Genomic DNA, 21127 nt, shown 5'->3' with positions numbered 1-21127 from the left:
AACTCCCAAGTGTGGTGAATCATGGGATTCTGGATTTTCTAATCCAGTGGCTATTTTATCGAAATCGAGGATACGTGATCTGACAAATGTAAGAATTCTGGGGGGGGGCGAGGGGGGGGGCAATCGAAAGGATCACTTGAAATGAGGCACTGCTTAAGAAATTCCCTCATAGAGGGTTGCCCTATCTTTAACTAGACTTGGAGGGCATTCAGTCATTTTGCAGATGAGAAAAGAGAGGCCCAAAGAGGTTAGGTGATGTGCTCAGCTGTCTCCTCGCTGTCATCTCGCTATCTGGAAAACCCCTGTAGGCACAGGTGCTCAACTCTCCCATTGCTCAGAGAAGGGCTGGGAGAACTGAGGTTCTGGAGCAAGCCAGGAGAACTCTGGCTCCCTGTAGGTTCTTTGCTGGGTCCCGACCCCCACTCTCCTTTGTGCCAGCCCACCTTCTCTCTCTGCCCCTCCTGATCAGGCTTCAGAAGCCCCCTCACTAGCCACCCTGTGAGGCCCTCTGTCAGGCAGGGTGCCCCTGAGCCAGGAAAGGGGTCTCCAGCTGGGGCACCTGGCCGTGGGCGGGTTCCTTTATTCAGTGGATGCTGGCAAGTTGAGAGAGAATGTCTACATCAGCCTAGGTTAGCTGGCTGGTTGAGTGGCTTCCTCTGCCAGTACCTGCCCCATCCCAGGGCAGAATAAAGAAACCCAGAGAGCAGGAAAGTGGTTTATTTGTAAAGGAGACTATTGGAGCAGGAGGAGGTGAGAAAGGCTGAGGAGCACTACATAGAGATTGGGCCAGGTTCTGACTACAGAACATGTTTAAAAACTTGAGAGAGATCAATTGTGCTGTTAGACTGGGGTGCTGAGGGGGTCCCTGTAAATTGCTCTCTGTAGGTCCAGCCTCTACCCACTCCAAGGCATTTGCCAGCCATTTTACAGTGGGGAGCCCAGAGGAGGGGGAGGTTTTGGGGGAGGGGTTCTAAGATGCCAGCATCTGTGCCCCCACTTCCTTAGGCTCACAGCCCCCTACACACACACACACACACACACACACACACACTACTTGTCAGCTCATCTTTTCAGTTTTTCTCTTAGTTTGGAAAAAGAGGTGTCCTTAATAGCTCTCCTACCTCCCAACCTCTAGTCTCCAGACGGTGCCTCCCACTTCTCCAGGCTGAGACATTCTAGATCTAGGGGTCTCTGAACCCACATGGGTGACTGACCATAGCCACCTGGACCGAGGTGGGGAGGTGGGAATGGGGAGAAGGCTGAAGGAGCCAGAAACAGGAAGTACAGTGGCGAGGTGCAGGCCCAAACCTCTGCTCAGCTGGGCAGTGGGCGGAGCCCCTGGCCAGAAGGCCTAGAAGTTCTCATAATGGTGGGAGAAATGAGTCCGGTCCTGCCTGTTGATGAGCTGACAGGCTTTTTCCACATTCTTGGTCATGCCAGGGGGGCCGCAGCTAAACACCCCAATCTTCCGGACCTGTTGGGGGCGGAGGAAGTGAGGGCTAGCTTAGTGTTCAGAGGGAGGGCTAGCTCAGTGTTCTTGTTAAAGACCAGCAAGAGTCCTTGGTGAGGGCTCATTCCTGTTCCTGAGGCAGGTTTGCTTCGTACCAGGCACGGTGACGGCTGGCTCAGTGTTTTTAAGTATAGCCCAATTTTGGTAGATTTGCTCTCTGTGGTTCTAGCCTCTACCCTCTCCAAGGCATTTGCCAGCTTCAAGTACAAGATCAGTGTTTCTGACAGGAGCCAGGTTAATCAATGTTCAAGTTGAAGGATAGCTTAGCATCTCATTGAGGGCGAGCCCAGTATTTATGAGAGTGATGGGTAGCCCAATGATTATGTGAAGATGAGCTCAGTGTCCAGGGTGAGGGCTGGCTCAGTATTAATGCTAAGGGTAGCTCGGAGTTTATGGTAAAGGCTAGCTCAACCATTGAGCTCTTCCTTCTGGACAAGGCATGATGGCTTCAGAAGTGGCAAGTGTCTGTCACCTGCCTCCTCCCGTAGCCCCTCAAGGTAATCCCCACTTCTCCTTTTCCATTCCATTGTCCCACTAATCTCATCAGCAGTCAATTCTTTCCCTGAGGGAGCAGGTTTGGGAGCTTTGCTCAGTCCCCAGATGATAAAGGTGAAGAGAACCTGGATATGAGGTGGGGACTGACCTGTGGGTGGACCTCCTGCAGGGAGTTGAAGAAGGGCTCAAAGGGGGGGCGGCCAAAGTGGGTGATGGAGCGCAGGCCCGTGAACAGACTCCGGTTCAGCACCTTCTGGAAGTGCCGCTCACAGATGTACTGGGGGCACAGGGGTAGGGCAGGTCAAGGACAATCAGGATTAGTGCCTAGCCCAAGCCAGCCTACAGCTCAGGAGACAGAGACTGGGGTGGGGAGGGAGCTGGAGGCTGAGGATACGGGCCACCAGCTCTGTGCCCGCTGCCAACCGAGCCTGGCAGTCCGCCCACCTGCCCTGGCCATCTTGCCTGGGCACACACCCATTGAGCTTCCCTGCCTGGCCAGCGCTGACGTACCAACATGGTGGTCCTGAGGTCAAACTTCTCAGCCAGCTGGGTGATATAGATGTGCACAGACACCAGGTCCTGGCAGTCATTCTCCTCCACCTCCCGGATGATGTCAGCCAGCCACTCAAACTGCCGCTGGGTCCGTGTCACCCAGATGAAGTAGATCTGGGGACACATGGCTGGAGCTTAGGACCTAGCTCATCTCAGGCTCCCCATGTCCCAGGGATTTCCACATCAATAGAACTCTTCTGGTCTGGGCCAGCTTGTGCCTCTCCCTAGATAGCCTGGGAAGAGGGAGTGTATGGGGCCACAGGGCCAGGCTCTGGGGTAGGAGATGGAGTTGCCCCAGGACATGGAGAAGTGAAAGTAAGCAATAGCCTGGGGCAATTAGAAAGGACCCTTGTCAAGTGAGCTGATGGGGTGGGAAGCAGCTTTTTCATGCTAAGCCCGCCCTGCCACTCCCTCCATTGGACCTTCCTCAGGCTGCAAGGCTCCCACCCAAACCTAGCCCAGAAAGAGAGGGTTCCACTATGGGTGTGTCACAGAATAGCCTCAGGGAAGACCCAGCTGGCTACCTGGAACAGAGGAGAATGGGCTCAAAGAGAGACCAGGGGGATGGAAGCCCCCCTGGGGGGACCCATCTCTAGCTTCTGATGAGGAGAAGCAGGGCTGCGTGGGTTAAGAAGCAGATGCAGAGCTGGCACTGAAAGAGGAGCAGGGGAGCTATCTGTCACCCTCGGAATGCTGACAGCATATGGGCTAGGCCTCTGCCTGCTGCATTCCTGTGCCCCTGACTCACCTGCCCAGCCCCGAGAGACAAGCAGGGGCCTGCCACCAGGTCCAGGCTGGGGCAAAGAGGCCTGGTGTAGAGGGGGCCTAAGGGCCTGGGCTGTGTTCCTGGAGCCAACCTGGCCCCCAGCCCTGCCTCACCCCTCCTCTCTTCTTCTCCTTGAAAGCAGAGCCAGCTTTGCTTGTGCCCCACCCCACGTGTGCCCTCCCTCCCCCAGCCCGACAGTGCTTCAGTGCTGGCCTCCTCTGTAAGAGGGAAACTTCACTCCTCTCTAACCCTGCCTGGAGGGACTCCCAGAAGCAAATCCTATGTGGGGTACCCCATAACTGAGGGAAAAAGGCTGGGGGTATCAGCAAACCAACTCTGTCCTTTAGGGTCTGGGGATATCCTGATCTCCCTGGGGTCAGGCCAACTTGGCCTTGCCCAGATCAGGGAGGCTGAGAACAGAGACAGGAGAGACAGGCACAATTGGACACAGTGATAGGGAGCAGGGGGCATGGGCTGGTGGGAGGAGGGGGCACGCACCTTCTTACAGAACACTTGGCAGCTGACTGATGACTTGAAGACCAGGTCTTTGAGGATGGAGGCAAAGGGGGTGACGCCAATGCCCCCTCCCACCAGCACTGACACCTCAAACTTATGCCACTCTTGGTGGCCCTCTCCAAATGGTCCATCGAGGTACAGCTGCAAAGGGGGGAGTAGGTTTGAGTTAAGCTAGTTAAGTTCTGAAGCCAGAAATGGGAGGCAGGAAAAGCAGGTCTGTTTATGGAGCGAGGGGGAACTGAGGGGACAGTGGCATTATCTGGAACAACCAGTCTTTGGATGGGGGGAGGGGAGGAACACAGTGGGGAGTCTGGTGCTGCAGGGCCAAGGCCTGATAGGGGATGTGGGAGCATGTGGGAGCATGTGGCACATGTGGCCTGGGTCTGGGCACCTTTGGGTATTTGGCACAGCCGTCGCCAGTTGAGGGTGAGTAGATCTCCCTGAGACGAGTGGTCCAGGGTCCTGCCGCCCGGATGTGCAGGCTGAGCGTGTCCTCATGGGGTGCAGAAGTTAGTGTGAAGGGGTGGTACTCAGTAGTCCCTAGAGCCAGGCAGGCAATCCGCACCCACTGTCCTGACTTGTACTCAAAGCCTTGGGGCCGCTGGAACTGCAGGTGGGTCACTCCTGAGGAGGGGAGGTGGGTGGGATGCTGTTGGGCTGAACCCAGTAACAATGTGGCCTCCAGAGAGTTCTCCCACCTACCGCCGCAGCTCTGCTTCTGGAATATGACAAGGGAGGCCTCCCCCCATCAGAAGTCATTACCCACCTCAAGCATGTCCACCCTGAGGAGGGACTGGGCAGCACTGCAGCTGGTGGGCAGCAGGGCAAGGGGCAGCCTGGCCTGGGCTCCTCCTCTCTCTGTTGTGAGAGAGGCTCAGGTCCCCTGGCAAAGAGCTTTTCTTACCAGCTCCCTTGTCCCTGACACCCCAGGGCCCCTGGCAACTCCACTGGGCCAGGCCAGGAGATTGCAAGGTCCAGACTCTGCCTCTGCCCTGCCAGCTTCCTCAGTACCACCAGTCTGGTCCCCTGACAGCCTGTAAACTTATACCTGACGGCAGCAGCTCCGCCTTCACCACGCTGATCTCCACCTTCTTCCGGCTCAGGCTCACCAGCTTGTCCCCCATGTAGATTAGTGCCGGGACCAGGAAGAAGATGTGGAAACGGGGCAGCTGGATCAGAGCGAAGCTGCCGTGGATGATGAGCTGGATAGAGCGAAGAGTACAGCTCAGACCCCGCCACACCCACAACAGGGTCTGAGGCCAGCTCGGGCCTGAGACCCCTGTATCCTTCCCCCACTGCACATCCAATCCCCGCCTCACTGTGTGCCACGCTCCTTCCAGGTTCCAAAACCTAACCACTCCCAACTCCATCCACAATACTTTTGTTTCTTTGTTCATTGACATGTTTGTTGTTGTTTGCCCCACTGAACTGTAGGAGGGAGGACCGTGTCCATTTTGTTTGCCACCATACTCCCAGCTCCTAGCGGTTTCTGCCTGGCACACAGGAGACACTCAATAACCATTGAGTCAATGAAGGAGTCTCCCCAATTTCTCCTCTCCCTGTGGAGACTAAGAACACCTCACCAGTCCCCCTTTACCATGAAATAACTGACAGGTATTGTCCAGCTCTGCTCTTTTCGCCGATGGGCTGGTCTAACATGGTCAGACACTACTTGCCCCTTCTTCCCACCTGCTTGCTCCTGAGTCTGCTCGGTCTGGCTCCTGCCTCCATCTCTCCTCAGGACCTGCTCGCGAATGGCCAAACCCTGAGGTCTCCTTTCAGACGACATGCGCTCCCACCCTCCCACCACGCCCTCCTGCCACTTCTGCAACAAGGCTCTACTGCTTCTCCCCCTTTCCCTCTTGGGCCGCTCACCTCCACCTTCTGCCTGGCTCGGGCCCTTCTCCCACCCCTAATCCTGGTGTTGCCCAAGCCTGATTTCTTCACCCTCTGCTTTTCTCCTTCTACACTCTCCCACCTCTCCCACATGGTGTGGCCTCAGCTGAGCCACAGTCCCTCAGCTTCGGCACAGGTCCACCATGTCCTGCCACCACCTGGCGCCCTGTGGCCATCCGCAGCCAGACCTGTCTCCTCCGTGCTCTGAATGTTCCATCATCATTCCCAGCTCTGTACCTGTGCTCAGAACCTTCCTTCTACCTGGAATGCCCTTCAGTTTCCACTCTGCCCTCTGTCACACCTTAGCTTCTCTCTCCTGAAAGCTTGGTCCAAGTCCCATCTTCTCCCCAAAGTCTTCCTGAACCAGTTTGGTGCAAATGAAACTCCCTTCCCTGAGCTCCTGTAATGTACTGTTGGAAGACTTAGCTCACAATTAGTCCTATATTATCTGCTCATTTTGATCATTTCAGGTGCACAGCACTTATCTCTGCAGTGAATCCTAAGCTCCCGAGGGCAGAGCTCCGAGTCTTCCCCTACTCTGCTGGACCTAGCATAGAACTAGTACAGACTAGACCCTCCACAGATAACTGTGAAACTGAACTCCGGTTCCTCAGGCAGCTCTCCCTTCCCTCAGCTGAGTGTTCCTGGATTCTTGAGTCTCTCCCCACAAGACTAACTTAAACCTCTCTGGGGTGTTCTTTGAACTGGCTCCTGGTTCTCCAAGTTTGTCCTTCATTGTGGAGCCCACGCCTACCCCTGAGGCTTTCTGAGCATCCAATCATGCTGAGAACAATGTCAGGGTGACCTCATACTCCTCTGTTTATAGGCCTCATTTGGTGTTGGCTCTACTTTTAAACCACAAAGCTGCTGCAGATTCATGGTTGGCCAAGGAGCAGGGGAGCTGGAGGAACAGCCCGCCAGCTCAGCTTCTGCTGTGCTAGCCCTGCCTTCTCCAGCCTGGATCAGGGCCTGCACATCCTTCCCCAGTGTCTACTCCACATTGGGGTCCTTGACTTGAAACTTCTCTGCCTGAAGTCAAGTGGCCACACGTGGGATAAATGGGAAGGAAGTGGGTGTTCTGGCCCCTATCTCCCCCCAGGTACAACACCCCCAAGCTGCCAGGGCTAGGACTGCCCAGAAGGGCCTGCACCTTTCTGAGCTGCTGACTTCCCTGCTGGCAGGAAGGGCGGCTCTGAACCCCAGTTATCCCCAAAACTCAGGGATAAATCAGAAAGGGTCTTGGTCACATGGGGCCAGTCTGGACACTCTGCTGAGTGTCCCATCTAGTTCAAAGAAGCTGCTTTTTCACCAGGAGCAAGAGTATCACCTCCACCCCTAAGAGAAACAGTAACCCAGGGCTCCACCCATTATTGGGACGGTGGAGAGGGAGGGATAAATTAGTCACAGCTTCCAAAGAAGGTAGAGATTTCTTTGGAAACAAACGTCAAGGGTTCTAGGAAACAACCTAAGCCAAGGCTGGGTAGTCATCTTCAGAATCGTGAAGTGCCAAGTCTCTTGCAAGATGGAAACAGACCCACACCCGGGAGGAGGCAGGGCTAACCACAGGTGCCAGCCTGACCTAGGCAATGGCGGGCTCTCTCCCTTTGTCTCAAGACAAGGAAGACCCCTGTGTCACCTGCTTGGAGCCAGGTGACAGGGAGGGCAGCCATGTGGGCTCTGCGCTTCTGAATGCTGGCAGTCAAGCTATCATCAGTGAGGACCTCGGGGCCTTGGGACTTAGGTTAGCTTCTCAGCAAGGCCCTTGGGGTGCCTTTTGGGGAACTGCCTGTGTCCGTGAGGAAGGCAGACCAAGCAGAGCCATGACAGGGGCACAGACCAGAGTTAGTTCTGGCACTAACCTGCTGATGACAAAGCCAGGGAAGGGTAAAGGGAGCAGGACAGAAGGGAGGGAATGTGAAGGATGGGAGGCAGGAGCCCAGGTTATGAAGGAAAAGAGACAGATGGAGCTTAACATCCATTTTATCAACAGTCCAAGTGAAGACATTTTGAGTAAGCTCATTAACTTTACAGGTGGCACTTAGCTGGGTGGGGTGGCTAACACCCCAGAAAACAGGATCAGAACAAAAGTGGCAGAAATCAATTAAACGAGTGATGCACGCTTGAGTGTAGGCAGTCCACCCAGGAGCCCAAACCAGCCACCCAAAGTGGGGAAAGAGCAGCTGGGCAGAAATGATGCAGGGGTGTCTGCGGTGAACGTAGATCAGCCTGGTAGGGCTGCTGCTGCACAGCCCATGCCCAGGAGTCCCTCCCCAGTGCCGCATACTGGGCTCAGTCTACCCGAGAGCCCCTACTATAACCCCATCTTTTAAGTGAGAAGCAAAGAGGGTACTTGAAATAACTAAGGGGATGGGGAACTGATGTCTCAGCCCTCACTTCCCCCCTGGGATGGTCCTGCCCAGACCCCAGTAGCTCGGCTCAGAGCCGAAAGCCCTCACCAGGATGTAGAGCAGGATGTAGAGGTGGTGGGTCAGCCAGAAGCCCCGGAAGCTGCGGCGTCGGAAGTGGTGGGAGGCAAAGACGTACATGATGGCCAGGACCAGGAGCAGTATGACCCCCGTGAGGCCTGCACAATGAACATGGGATGAAGGGCAGAGGAGCAGGGCTGTCCTAAGGCTGCCAGGGGTCAAGGTCCCCTTTATCCTGGGTCCACTGCCCTTTGAGGGTGTGGGGAAAGCACAGAACCCGCATCTGTTCCTCTCCCCCCGCCACTGATCAGATACCTTTCATCTCAACAGATCCTACTGGTCCTTCACAGACCTTGTCATGATGTTATTTTTCAAGTACCTGTGTCATTATCTATTTTTATGTCTGTCACTTTCCTGACTCTCAGGTCCACAAGAACTGGGATGAGGCTAGGCTAGTTCATCACTGAATCATAGTGCCTAGTGTAGGGCCTGGCCCACTGTGGGCCTTACATAAATGTGTGCTGAATGAATGAATGCATGGGGTATTCATTCTGGGCCCTCTGAGTCAGACTCTGGACATTACAGGCCCTGCCCTCATAGAGTCAAGGCTTGATCCATGTCCCTACAGCATTCCACCTGGCTGCCACAGCACACAGCATGAGCACTGGCACCATTAGCAAGTGAGTGCGACCACAAGAGCCCCCTGCATCCTGCCCAGAGTTGGTGGGGGGGTCTCTCCTCTCATAGGGGATCCCAGGCCTGGGGGACACAGGAGGGCGATGCTGAAGCCAGGGCAGGAATGTGGGAGCCAGAGAACGGCCCCTCAAGGGATCAAGAAGGAGAGAGACAGAAATTAGGAAGATCAGAGCCCTGCAGTATGGAAAAGCAGAGGTTAAGAAGGGATCTAACTAAAGCCTGTAACGTCCTGAGCGGAGAGCAGCGCATAAACACAGCCTTATCCATTAAATCCCAGTGCGCAGGAATTAGCAAGCACTCTCTGAAGTTCAAAGCAGAACGTTTTAGGATTAAAAAAATAAGGAAAACCATGCTGTGTTTCACAGAGAGGAGCGAGTGTAGAAAACGTGTTACCCCAAGGAGGAAACAAACTGAAAATATAAATAGGTTCAAGAAGTGTTTGAATAGATTCACAGCTAATAGCTCTAAAGTGGGAGATTACGGGGAGTTAGAAAGATGCCCCTAAACAGCCCTTGTCAAGACAGACTACAAAGGGGGGGGCTCTGCCTGGCTCCACAAAGAGCCTGGTCCCTCCCCCATGCAGCTGGGGCACTGTCATGGTAGCTGTGTGTGTTGGAGAGGGGAGGGGGGCCACTCCCATTCCACAGAGGGAGGAACTTGTTCAGGGTTGGGGTGGGGGCCCAGCCAAGCTCCTGTGAGAAGGACTGGAAAGCAGGGTCTCCTACTGCCTAGGAGAGTCCTCAGGGCCACAGGGCAGGGCCTGGCTCAGCGTGAGAGGCAAGTGAGTGTGACTCGGCTGCCCCGTGGCAGACAGAACACAGAGTCTGGAGCTCAGAGCCAGGCCCAGAAATTCATGGAACAGGGAGGGCTCTCACCTGGCACAGTCTGGAAGAACCACCAGTAATACTTCTGGGGGAACTCAGACCTGTGGGGAAGGGAAAGCAAGGAAGGATCCTGAGAGGAGATGTCGGTAACTTCCAGAAAGGACCCTCCAGAGGAGGCACCCCAACCCAACCACCAGTCTCCCTTTCTGCTGACTTGTGGCGGGGGGCTCAGGCTGGTTATTGTCTGTCATATAACCTAGAAGGTTACACTCTCCTCTGAGACAAGAGAATTTGCTTCTTGCCACCTGCAAAGAATTCTCCCCCGCCGCACTACACACGTACACACACACACACACACACACACTCACCCGTTGTCATGGAAGAGGCCAGGGAAGAGGCAGGACAGGACACTGAGCGGGCTGATGGAGAACAGGTACACATTCACCACATGGCCTGCACTGTGTAAGACTAAGGAAGACCAAACAGGGTGGGAGTGAGCCTGGGGGCAGCCTAGTGGTGGTGCTCAACCCATTTAGCCCAAAGTGGAGGACTCTGGCCAGCCAGAGTTGGGGGTCTGAAGAAGGACCCTACGGGTCTGGACTTTTTTTTTTTTTTTTTTTGTGAGGAAAATTGGCCCTGAGCTAACAATTGTTGCCAGTCTTCCTCTTTTGGCCTGAGGAAGATTGGCCCTGAGCTAACATCTGTGCTAATCTTCCTCTATTTTGCACGTGGGACTCCACCACAGCGTGGCTTGATGAGCTGTGTGTAGGTTTGCACCTGGGATCCGAACCTCTGAACCCTGGGCGGCCAAAGCGGAGCGCACAAACTTAACCACTATGCCACTGGGCAGGCACTGGGGTCTTGACTTCTGATCTCTAATCAATCTCCTGTTCCTCCCCATGGTCCGTATACACACCATCCAAGAACACAACCACATAGTCTGAAATTATACCGTTAGGAGTTCACTCCTTTGGTTTCTGTCACAGAATTATGTTTTAAAATGTAAAAACTGGGAGAGATTACACATTATGTGCACTCACTCTGGGGTGTTAGTAACTTATCAGCTGGAAGCTGGTGAAGTGGCCTTGAAAGTGTGGGAAGAGGCACTGGTCGGGCAGTGAGGGGCTCCTGGGCTTACTTCACTGCTGGGGACACCTCCATCCTTATGAGGACATCCCAGACTTACATTCAAGTTAAGTGCAGGTAGAGAGGAGGGGGTTCTCCAGGGAGGGGAAGCCAGTAGGGGGCGGGAAGACATGGAAAGAATCCCAGGGACTCTAGGCCCTGCCTGTGAGGACGATGGCAGTGGAGGCAATGAGGCGATGGAAGTCCACGGCGGCGTCGAAGGGCACGTAGCGGTTGAGGAAGGTCTCCCGCAGGAAGGTGATGAGGTTGCGGCACATGGTGAGCAGGATGTAGGAGTACATGAAGGAGATGCTGGCGGCCGTGCCCCGCGACAGGATGATGCCCACACGGGTGGTGTCTGTGATGCCCGTGTGGTGGGCCGCAAAGGCGTAGTCTGCGGAGGGGCCCGGGCAGGTAAGCGGGGAGCGGTGCAGAGGACAGAGCGCTGCTGACACAGGCCAACCGCCGGCGCTGGCCGGCACCACTCACGACGGGCCTCCCCCGCCGTCTACATTCAAGCAGGCTCCAAGCCCCCACAGGAGGCCCTGCCCCCAGGGCTGTCACTTATTGCACGCCCCGCCCCATGGCAGTCACTCACTGCAGGCCCCGCCCCCAGGGCTGTCAATTACTGCAAGCACTGTCCCCCCTGCGGCTGTCACTCACAGTAGGCCCTCTCTAGGAAGAGGCCACCCGCGATGGCGTAGAACACGGCCACGCAGCCGATGTGGCGCCGGTAGTTCTCGATGAAGCGCTTGAACTGCTGCACCGTCTGGTGGCGACGGCTGCGTTGAAACTTCTCTCGGTGAGCCTCCGTGAACAGCAGGGGCTGGAACGACGTGACCCTGGGAGACAGGAAGTCTTGGCTCTCAGCTAAGGAACCAACGCTAGTGCAGCCAAGCTACCCAGAGGTGAGCAAGAGGCGTCAAGTTACTCAAGCCAAGCAGGATTCAGACCTCAAAAGCTATACCACAGTCCCCAAGCAGGCTGTCAGTGTAGGGACAGCCTCGGAAGTGGTCACTTGGACAGTTCATCCTAAGGGATACACTCCATCTACCCCAGTTGCCACTCACACTTAGACAGCTCTCTCCACTCCCAGTCTGTAGCTCCCAACTCCCACCAGTTCTCACCCTTTACTGGAGGCTCAAAAGACACATCCTCCAGGAAGCCCTCCCTGACCTCCCAGGCAAAGGTGAGCACTTCCTTGAGTCCTCAAGGTCCTTGCTCTTACCACTATTATAACATTCATCAGTAGGACACTGTAATTATCAATGTACCAGACTATCTCATCAGACTGTGACGTTCTTGGGCAAGGACTATTCATCCCACCTGCACCCTCAGTGCTTAGCACAGTGCCTGGCACCACGTAATCGAAGTAGGCATGCCGAAGGGATGGATCAACTGCCCAGGCTTAAGGGGAGGAGCAGGCATACTTCTTGCCAAACCTCCGTCGAATCTCCTGGGGAGGGTCTGTGTCCATGGGGCACCGCAGTCCCTGTGGTGTCAGCTCCACTTCGACATCGCTGCGGGGACAGCGAGCACTCACTCTGGGAGAGGGACTAGGACAGGAATGTGGGAGATAGGACCTTGGCCACCTGAGCCACTTGGTCCTCTGCTGCCCCTGGTCTGCCTCCAGACCCACTCTGCTGAGGCAGGGTCAGAGCTCTCAGCCAGGGACAGCAGGACTCCCACAGAGACCTAGCGAGAGACTGAGTCGCATCCTGGGGTCCCGGCCAAGGCCATCACATACAGCTGTGCCCTTCACAAGGGCATGTGGCCCAGGCAGCAGGTGAGTGCTGGAATCCAGCAGGCTCTCTGCTTTCCCTGCTACAGGGCTGTCTGCCCAGAGTAAAGGGTGCCTTTTTCTAATTTGCATGAAGGCACTGCATGGGCTAATGGGGGCCCTGATCCCATCATTCTGGGGAGAGAAAAGGCAAATCCCCGACCCGAGCCCTGCCTCCAACATTCCCAGATGGGGGCTCACCAGATCTTCTCCTGGCTGATGTAGGAGGCTCGCCGGCAGAGGTCCTTGATGACTTCAGGCACCTCCACCCCTGCAATGCAGAGCCAGCCTAGGGAGCAGTGCGGGGCCCAGAGCCCAGGAGGACCCAGCTCAAAGGCACAGCACTGTAGGGGGTCCCTGGCTAGTACCGTGCCTCTGGGTTCCCAGCACCAGCCCATGCCACCAATGGGAACTAGACCCAGCCACGGGTGGGCAGGGAGAAGGCCTGAAACAAAGTTGGCCAGGCAGGCTCCCCTGAGTGTGTGCCCACCTTCAGTCCCACTCCTGGGACTGGTATCAGGCTTATAGGGTAGAATTCAGGAAGTGTTTGCAACCTGCTTGCTAAGACCTTTCTGCCACAAAAACCCTGCTAAACACCCTCCAGCTTAAAACCTCCCAGGAGTTAAGGAGTTAAATGTAGAATGTAGGTGGTACATATATGGGAGATCACTATAAAATTCTTTCCACTTTTCTGTGTTGAAAATGTTCATAATAAAATGTTGTTGGTGGGGGGCGGGGACCCTCCCAGGAGCTGCCCATTGTTCCCCGTCTGGGCTGAGCATTGAGGGCCAGGGCAGGACTGAGCTGCATGTAAATCCAGGTTCTCATAGGAGGCCTGGGAATCTCCAGGTCACTTCCAAGTACTACACCAATCCCAAAGATTACCCTGGTCTGTAGCCCAGAGGCCAAAAGTGATTAAGCTGAATTTAAGGAAATCAGAGTGTTTAACACAAAGTATAGATGTCTATCCTCTCAAATGGTTCAGCAAATGGCAATTGTGGCAAAATGGTAACAAATGGCAAATCTAGGTGAAGGGTAAAGGGATGCTCCTTGTACTAGTTTTGTACCTTTTCTGTAGGTTTAAAATGTTTCAAAGTAAAATTTGGAGGAAACAACAATGAAAAGCAAAACAAAATAGTATTCAATGCTAACCTTCTACTTAATCCTCATTCCCCAAACCTGGTCCTCCCCTCTACCCGAGTCTGGATGCTCCCAACTCTGGCCTGGGCTCCCTTCCAGGCACCTGCCCTGCTCTGCCCTCAGGCCCAGGTGCTCGCTGCCCTGGCTGCCTGGGAAAGGTGAAAGCTGCAGAATCAGGAGTGCCGGGTCTGCACTCTACCAACTCCACCCACCTCCCGCCCCAGAGAGGCCCAGCTGTGTCTTGTCTAACTCGCCCCTCTGCCCCATCTGGGCTGCTCAGCTCCCCCCAATTCTCATAATCCTGGGAGGAGCTGGGTTTGGTCTCAACATGCCCCAGTGAGAATCCCAAACTGTGAAGACACCAGACCAGCTCAGAGCAGGCCACAGACAGCGCCCCTGCCTGCTACCTGCCCCCTCCTCCCTCTGACTCTAGTCCCCACCCACCTGCGTCAGACACAGGTCCGGCAGGAAGTAGGGGGAGGGACAACAGAAGTGGGTCTCCACGCACTCAGGAAACATTTGCTGAGCCCTCCTCCAGAGCATAAAAGTGACAAAAAGAACCAGAGCACCCTCCACAACCAGACACCCCAGCTGAGGTGGGTATGGCCTGGGCAGGGCTGTAACAAGGAAACAGTCTCCCCCCTGCCCTGGGCACGAGCCACAAGGGCCCAAAGGAAGAAAGGAAGCAGAATTCCAGCCGCCACCCCCTACCCCCACCACATGCTGCCCTCCCCCGCAGCAAGGCCTCATTATAACTTTTGGGGGCCCTAGGCACTGTTGCCTTCTTGGGCCCCTTTTTCTATTAAAAAAAATTATATTTTACAATTATGTTGGTATAAAGAAGAATATAATCCAGGCTGGATACATTATTATTATTATTATTATATTCATTCTTGTCTTCAGACTTTAAAAGAAATTAAAACATTTCTGTGGGCTCCTAAAAGTATGTGGGCCCTAGGCACGTGCCTGCTGTGCCTAATGGATAGTCAGCCCTGCCCACCAGGCCGCCCCACCTTTGACGCAGAGCTGTGTGAAGCGGAGCTCGCTGTCGTGGTCCCGCAGCATGAAGTGGAAGTCCTCCCATGTCAGCTCCTCCTTGTCCTGGAAGCCCGATTCCCGGAACATGGACTCCACCACCTCAGCCAGCTGGGCCTTGGACAGGCAGTTGTTGGAGATCTCGATGAAGGACCTGGGGCCGGGGGGGGAGGGGAACCATCAGGCCCTGATAAGGGGCCTGAGGCCCAGACACAAGGGCCCAGTGGCCATCCCAGCAGGCCATCAGAGCCCACATGGAAGGGCCTCGACTGGCCAAATCCCAAGCCCCCTCCTAGTTATAATGGTCTCTGGCTATATGGGTGAGAAGGAGGAAGCCCCTGCTCTTTACCCTCGTGCTCCCTCCTTCATGTCCCACCTCTTTCCCCCAGCAGTCCCTGTTCTGGCCCACTCTCCTGGCTGTCCCATAGGACCAACCTCAGCATCCTGATGAACTCATCCTTGGAAATGAGACCATTCCCATCAAAGTCGTACATGCGGAACATAAGCCGAGACTTCTCCTCAGGGGAGCCTGGGAGAAGGAGGATCCCATGAGAGCCCCAGCCCATCTGCCTAAACCCCAGACTGGCCAAAAGGGGCCTCACACCAGTGTGACCCACTGCAGGACACAGCAAGGGGTTGCTCTGCTTCCTGACCCCTATCTGGGTACTCCCAGATGTCTGCCATGGCTGGACACCTGGCCCCAGTGCTTCCCCATCTCCAAGGTCAGCTACACTCCTGCTTCAGTCTCCAGCCCCTTCCATTTCTCCTATCTGGACAATCACTCCCTCCTCTCCCACCTTTCATGAAGACCACCAGGATATCCAGGAACTCCCGGAAGGACAGGTAGCCATTGCCGTCTTTGTCAGCCAGAGAGAACATGGACTCCACAAACATGTCCTGGGGCTTGAGGCCCAGGGACTCAGCAAACTCGGCCCTGCTCAGCTCGCACATCAGGGCTTCCCGCACCTTCTGTGAGGAGTCCAGGGGCAGGGTCCCTGCGTCCGCCTGGTCGATGTCCAGGACCTGCACTCGGGCAGCACCAGAGGGAGGGAGAGAAGGAGACAAGGCTTCCTTGACTTGAAGGCCACTTGAGGCTTGTAGGAGCCACCTTCTAAGGTGTTTTCCCAGTACCCCCCTCCCCTAAGCACTACCCCATCAGCATTGTGGGTAGTCCCTGGGGCCATTTGTTCTACAGAGCCCTGGCCCTCTGCGTTAGCTGACTGGACCAGGGATGCACACTTGATCCAAGCAGGAGATTGGAAATTGGGACTGAGAGGTCTCAAGTCTGTCTTGACCTGAGCACGAGAAAAGAGAACATGTGCACCACCCTGTTCCTCCAAGTGCTCAGACACGGAGACCAAGGGAAGCAGAGGCACAGAGAAAACGGAGGCAGCCTGAGAGGGGGGTGGCCTTGTTTGCTGATAGCTCTCCCTTTCCTGGTCCCTTCCAGGCCAGGTCACAGTCCGCCCTTTGGAATTCTGAGACACCACTATATCCTCAGAGTCAACTGACCCTTTGTCAATGCCAGCTTGAGCAGGTTTCTCTTACTCACATCCCATGGAGTTTTGACTGAGACAAAGCCTCAGCTAGGTTAAGAAACAGCTGGGTTTCGGAAAGGGGAATTCTCATCACGGGGCATCTCCAGCCCACCCAGGGGCTGCACCAGCATAAGGAATACAGACAGCAAGGGAAGCAGGCAGGTCGCAGGCCACGCACCTGTCTTTCCTGCCTGTCAACTGGGGCCCTCTAGTCCAAGCCTGGCTATGGTTTCACGAGGTAAACCTTGTTGCTTCAAACAAGGTGCTTCAGTGGAAAGGGCGTGGGGCTGGAGGCAAGAGACCAGGGTTCACATCCCAGTTCTGCCACTGCTCGCTACATGACCTCAGGCAAATCTCTGCATTGTCTGGCCTGCATTTCCTCATCTGCCCTACTTATCTCACAGGGTTATTGTGAGAATCAACAAGAGAGGTTGTATGGAAATGTTTTGAAGGCTGAAAGCACTGTGCAAATAGAAAGGATTTGCAGCTCCCCTCAGAATATGGTAGCACACCCTCACCCTCACCACAGGGAGTTACCACAGCCCTCACAGACCCCAAACTGAGGGCAGGTGCCCAGGTCCTGCCTGGGCCCTGGCAATGAGTCACCCCAGCTGGGGGTGCCTCCATTCTACTGATACTCAAGTTCAACTTGTTTGAGGAATAAATGACATAAGTCATGTGCCTGGCACATAGTACATGACCATTAAACAGTAGCTTCCCTCATGCATCCTCTCCCCAGCCAGTCAACCCTGCTCCTCCTTCTCAAATATTAATTTTGTGCCTTTTTACTGGGCACCTCTGCTCAGTCTTTCCTGCTCCTTTTTTCCGAGCCAAAACTTTTCCAACTTTTTTTGAGTCCTTGCCCAATCTCACCTCCGCCACTACCTTACACCAGCCTGAAGCCTCACTACCTTCTCTGAACTCCGAGACCACTTGTTTCCTGCAGCACTTTTGTAGCCGCAGTTCTTTGCCAGTTATCTTCCTTTCTGTGCATGTTCCATCTTCCCAGTGGGATGATAAACTCCTTCAGCGGGGCCTGTGCTGTATTTATCTTCTATCTCCCAAGCTTCTCTCCACTGTTCTGCTCCCAGGCTGCCTTTATTTTCATGCTGGATATGGACTCAAGTCCTTGCATTTCTCTGCCTATTTTGTCTCCCCACATCCTCCCAATAGCTCTCAGAAGTCACAAGGTAGGCACTAATGCCCCATGGAGGCTCTGGCAGCTGTACTCCCCCAAGGAGGGGCTCTCACTGCCCCACAATGCCTGTCTCACCCTAGGTTTCTGCAGCCTTTTGGGCAGGATAAGATGAGTGAGGGTAGAAAGTCTGGGCAGCCCTGAGAGAGATAAGTGACATGCAGTTAAGTCCCTTCCTGGGCATTGCCCCCGTGGAGCCTCACGGGTCGGGGCAGGATTGGGATGGAGGCAGGAGCATCTCCTTACAGAAAGGTCAGGCCACTTGGCCAAATTTGCAGTAGAGCTGATTCTTAGCTGAGAACTCAGGGCTTCTGACTTTCCCTGGAGTCACCACCACAGGCAGACATGCAAGGACAGATCTGATCCAACATACGCACCTGGGAGAAAAGGTGCCTGAAAAAGGTCTCTAGGAGGTGGCTCCGCTGCTGCCGTGTCACAGCTGCCTTCATCAGCTCCTGCTCCCGCAGCTCCCACTCCTGGAAGCTCAGCCCACTCTCCTTCAGAACCCCCCGAAGGTTTTCCACCAGTGCCTGCCGTTCTTCCTCCAGGTTGAATAGCAGCACCTACGGAGGTGGCAGTGGGGACAGCAACCATTTGTCAAGGCCAGGAGCTTTACAAGAATTTTGTTGGGGGAGCTCTGGAAAGTGTGCCTTTGCAAAAGAGATACTGTTATCTCCTGGGCTCAGTGGGGTTAAGTGGCTTGCTTACAGATGCAGAGGTAGCATTCAAAGGCACGTGTACAAAGCCATTCTTCCCTCTCTCTTCCATACTGGAGAAGGGAGGGGAAGGCAGGGAGGCCAGAGGATGGAGGGCATTGAGAGCCAGACAGAGTCAGAGCAGAAGATCAGCCTCTGCTTGAACCCCTCTCCAAAATCTCTAGCAATTCATTAGATCCTGAACTCAGGGGACAGGAAAGAGGGCCCAGCTTCTTCCAAGGACTCCCAGCTAGGACCTGCCAGGGTGTCCTTAGAAAGGGAGATGCCAGACTGTGTCTGCAAGAGTAAGAAAGGACTGTGGAGATCATGTCATCCAGCAGGCTCAGAGCAGGAGAAACGTGTTCAAGTTTCTCTCTCTGTCAGCTACTACAGTCAGGGACTAGCAGCCAGAAACCCCCCTTCCCCTCCACCTGGCTGCCTCCCTGGCTGTGGCTATGGACAAGGAGCCAGGGGCCAGCTGGGCCGTACCAGGTCATACTCCTTGGGGATCTTGAGCAACAGGGTGCGGCGTCCGCGGTTGCTGGACAGGATGAGGTTGACCTGCTGCGGGGGCCGAAGCTGGATGGTGCGGAGCACAGAGAGCCTGCTGTCCACCACGCGGATCTGCCCGGGCTGCAAGTGCATGAGCACACGCCGGCAGGGGTCCTTGCGGCCCTGCCATTCCAACGCTGGAGAGAGACGGGGCTGGGTCAGCTGGGGCCCTTTATGGCCCACCCTGCTGGAGGCACATCTGGAGGAAGAAGGCCAGCTCAGGGCTGGAGTTAGATAGAGCAAGGCTTACCAGCTCCTTGCCCCTTCTTGGGTCCTGAGGGTCATCCCCCGCCCCGACAGTCCTGCTGGGCCTCTAGCCCAGGAGAAGAAGAACTACCATTTCCTAAGTGCTTAGTATGCGCCCAACACTGTCCCAAGTGCTTTGCATGAATTAATTCATTAAATCTTCATAAACCTATGAGGTAAATACTATTATTATTTCTATTTTACAGATAAGAAAAAATAAGTTTAGAGAGATTAAAAATCTGCCTAAGCGGCCGGCCTGGTGGCTCAAGAAGTTAAGTGCGTGCGCTCTGCTGCGGCGGCCCGGGGTTCACCGGTTCGGATCCCGGGCGCGCACCAACGGCACCGATTCACCGCTTATCAAGCCATGCTGTGGCAGTGTCCCATATAAAGTGGAGGAAGATGGGCATGGATGTTAGCCCAGGGCCAGTCTTCCTCAGCAAGAAGAGGAGGATTGGCAGATGTTAGCTCAGGGCTGATCTTCCTCACAAAAAAAAAAAAAATCTGCCTAAGGTCCCATAGCTCAAGTAGTGGAACCAAGATTCCAATCCTCAGTCTGACTCTAGACCTTCATTACTTACTTCTCTGTTGCCTGAAATTCCAATGTGGGATGCCACAAAGCAGCACTGCTCAGGATTTGTGAGTCATAGTAACCCTGGGAAATGTAGGCAGGGTCCTGTGACTCCTCCATGAGTCTATCACATCCCCTTTCTTTGGGACCATTGAGAGGAGCTATGGGGTTGGGGGACTCCAGGTCCAACTTTTACTAATGCCCTTGTGGCTCTGCCCCCCTGTCCCGGCCTGCCTCAAGGCCTGGAAAAGGGAGGCCTTCTCCTTCTGCTGCTGAGGTGGAGGTGGGAGCTGTAGCCCTGAGTCCTGTCCTCCCCACCACCACCCTGGCCAGCCCCAGGCCTACCTTCCGCGCCCTCCATGAGCTTCTCAGACATGATGCTCTGGCGGCCCTGGCCCTGGAGCCTCTTAAAATTTCTCCTCCGGAGCTGGGCAACAATCCAGGCACTGAGCAGGCTCACTGAGAGGGCAGAGGCAGTAGGATGCTCAGAGGAAGGTGGGGGTCTGGGGAGATCAGTGGCTCCCTTCCCAGACTCTTTTCCTTGGCAAGATCCCCTGTGTTCCCCACCTCCTAGGTTGGCCCATTCAACTGTCTCAAACTGTGAAGCTCCCTAGGGGGAAGCACTTTGCCTCCCATGGAGAGCTTTGGGTAGCATCTAAGATGACTGTGCAGCCTCTCCTGCTTCCATCACTCAGGTCCCTTCCCAGCCAGAGACTAAGGCCAGAGTTGTTGTGCCACAGACTGGAGCCACTCTGCCAGGCTGCTGGTCGACTCCCACACACCCATGCCAAAGACTAAGTCCCAAGCCTTTGCCCCAGCAACTACTTCCCAGCCCTGGTTCTCAAGCAGGGATTTGCCTCTGACAGTTCCCCAGCCCTAGGCTCCTCCAGATAGCTGTGGATTGTGCACTCCCATGGCTCCTGATCAATCTGAGCCCTGGGCGGGGTGGGGGGGAGAACAGGGAGGCAATTCTTCCTGGAGCTGACTTATCTACAGGTCAGACACTTCTCATGTCCCCCTCTGCTCTGATGTTTTCTTCATCTGCCCAGAGGAAGAGTACTCTGCATGGTTGGTTGTCATACATGAAACCACCCCAAACCCCCTCCCCTAGCTTACACCTCTCACCCAACCCCACCCTGCCCATCACTTTTACCCAGGGGGAAGCAGCAGAGGGTCCCAATGGTGAGGCCGAAGCCAAATCCACTGCCTTCAAAATAGTCCCTCATGACGGGAGGAGCACAGGCTGGCAGGCCCTCAGTGCTGAGCTGTCTGGGCTGCGGGCAGGGGTCTCCTGGGGAGGCAGAGGAAGCTAGAGTCCTGGGGGGTGCTGGGCCACAGACTCTGGCACAGGATCACTGAGGAGGTTAGGGTGGCAGAAGTAGGGGGTGGCTCTGGGTATTAGATGGGGGGGGGTGCTGCTTACCCCTGCCCCATTGTACCAAGAATGTGGCGTTTGCCTACTTGGGTAACAAGTGGAGTCAAAAATGAACCTCAACCTCTGTCTCTCCCTCACATGCACATATGTACACCCCCACTCCCACCCCCAGCCCCATCCCAGCCGAATGTGTGCCT

The 21127-nt window shown here is 55.1% G+C and overlaps 1 protein-coding gene across 8 annotated transcripts in view; it reads right to left on the bottom strand.

The window, feature by feature from the left end:
• Positions 1 to 404: 404 nt before the first annotated feature.
• DUOX1 (dual oxidase 1) overlaps positions 405 to 21127 on the bottom strand; it is a 32797-nt gene continuing 12074 nt past the window's right edge. The window contains exons 15-34 of one of the 8 annotated variants that reach the window (XM_058541483.1): positions 20709 to 20846; positions 19901 to 20014; positions 18679 to 18878; positions 17872 to 18057; positions 15559 to 15784; positions 15197 to 15290; positions 14740 to 14915; positions 12788 to 12857; positions 12237 to 12362; positions 11470 to 11648; positions 10970 to 11200; positions 10050 to 10149; positions 9733 to 9782; positions 8192 to 8319; positions 4888 to 5041; positions 4231 to 4463; positions 3822 to 3980; positions 2516 to 2671; positions 2154 to 2282; positions 405 to 1474 (exon numbers count right to left, since the gene is read on the bottom strand). In XM_058541483.1, coding sequence (XP_058397466.1) covers positions 1352 to 1474; positions 2154 to 2282; positions 2516 to 2671; positions 3822 to 3980; positions 4231 to 4463; positions 4888 to 5041; positions 8192 to 8319; positions 9733 to 9782; positions 10050 to 10149; positions 10970 to 11200; positions 11470 to 11648; positions 12237 to 12362; positions 12788 to 12857; positions 14740 to 14915; positions 15197 to 15290; positions 15559 to 15784; positions 17872 to 18057; positions 18679 to 18878; positions 19901 to 20014; positions 20709 to 20846 — 2972 coding nt within the window. In that variant the 3' untranslated portion in view covers positions 405 to 1351. The other 7 variants (XM_058541485.1, XM_058541487.1, XM_058541486.1 and 4 more) reach the window with 7 other exon arrangements.

The sequence above is a fragment of the Diceros bicornis genome, chromosome 5 (assembly GCF_020826845.1).
Source record: "Diceros bicornis minor isolate mBicDic1 chromosome 5, mDicBic1.mat.cur, whole genome shotgun sequence".
NCBI classification, from domain to species: Eukaryota; Metazoa; Chordata; class Mammalia; order Perissodactyla; family Rhinocerotidae; genus Diceros; species Diceros bicornis.
This window is presented reverse-complemented; position numbering and strand designations above follow the sequence as displayed.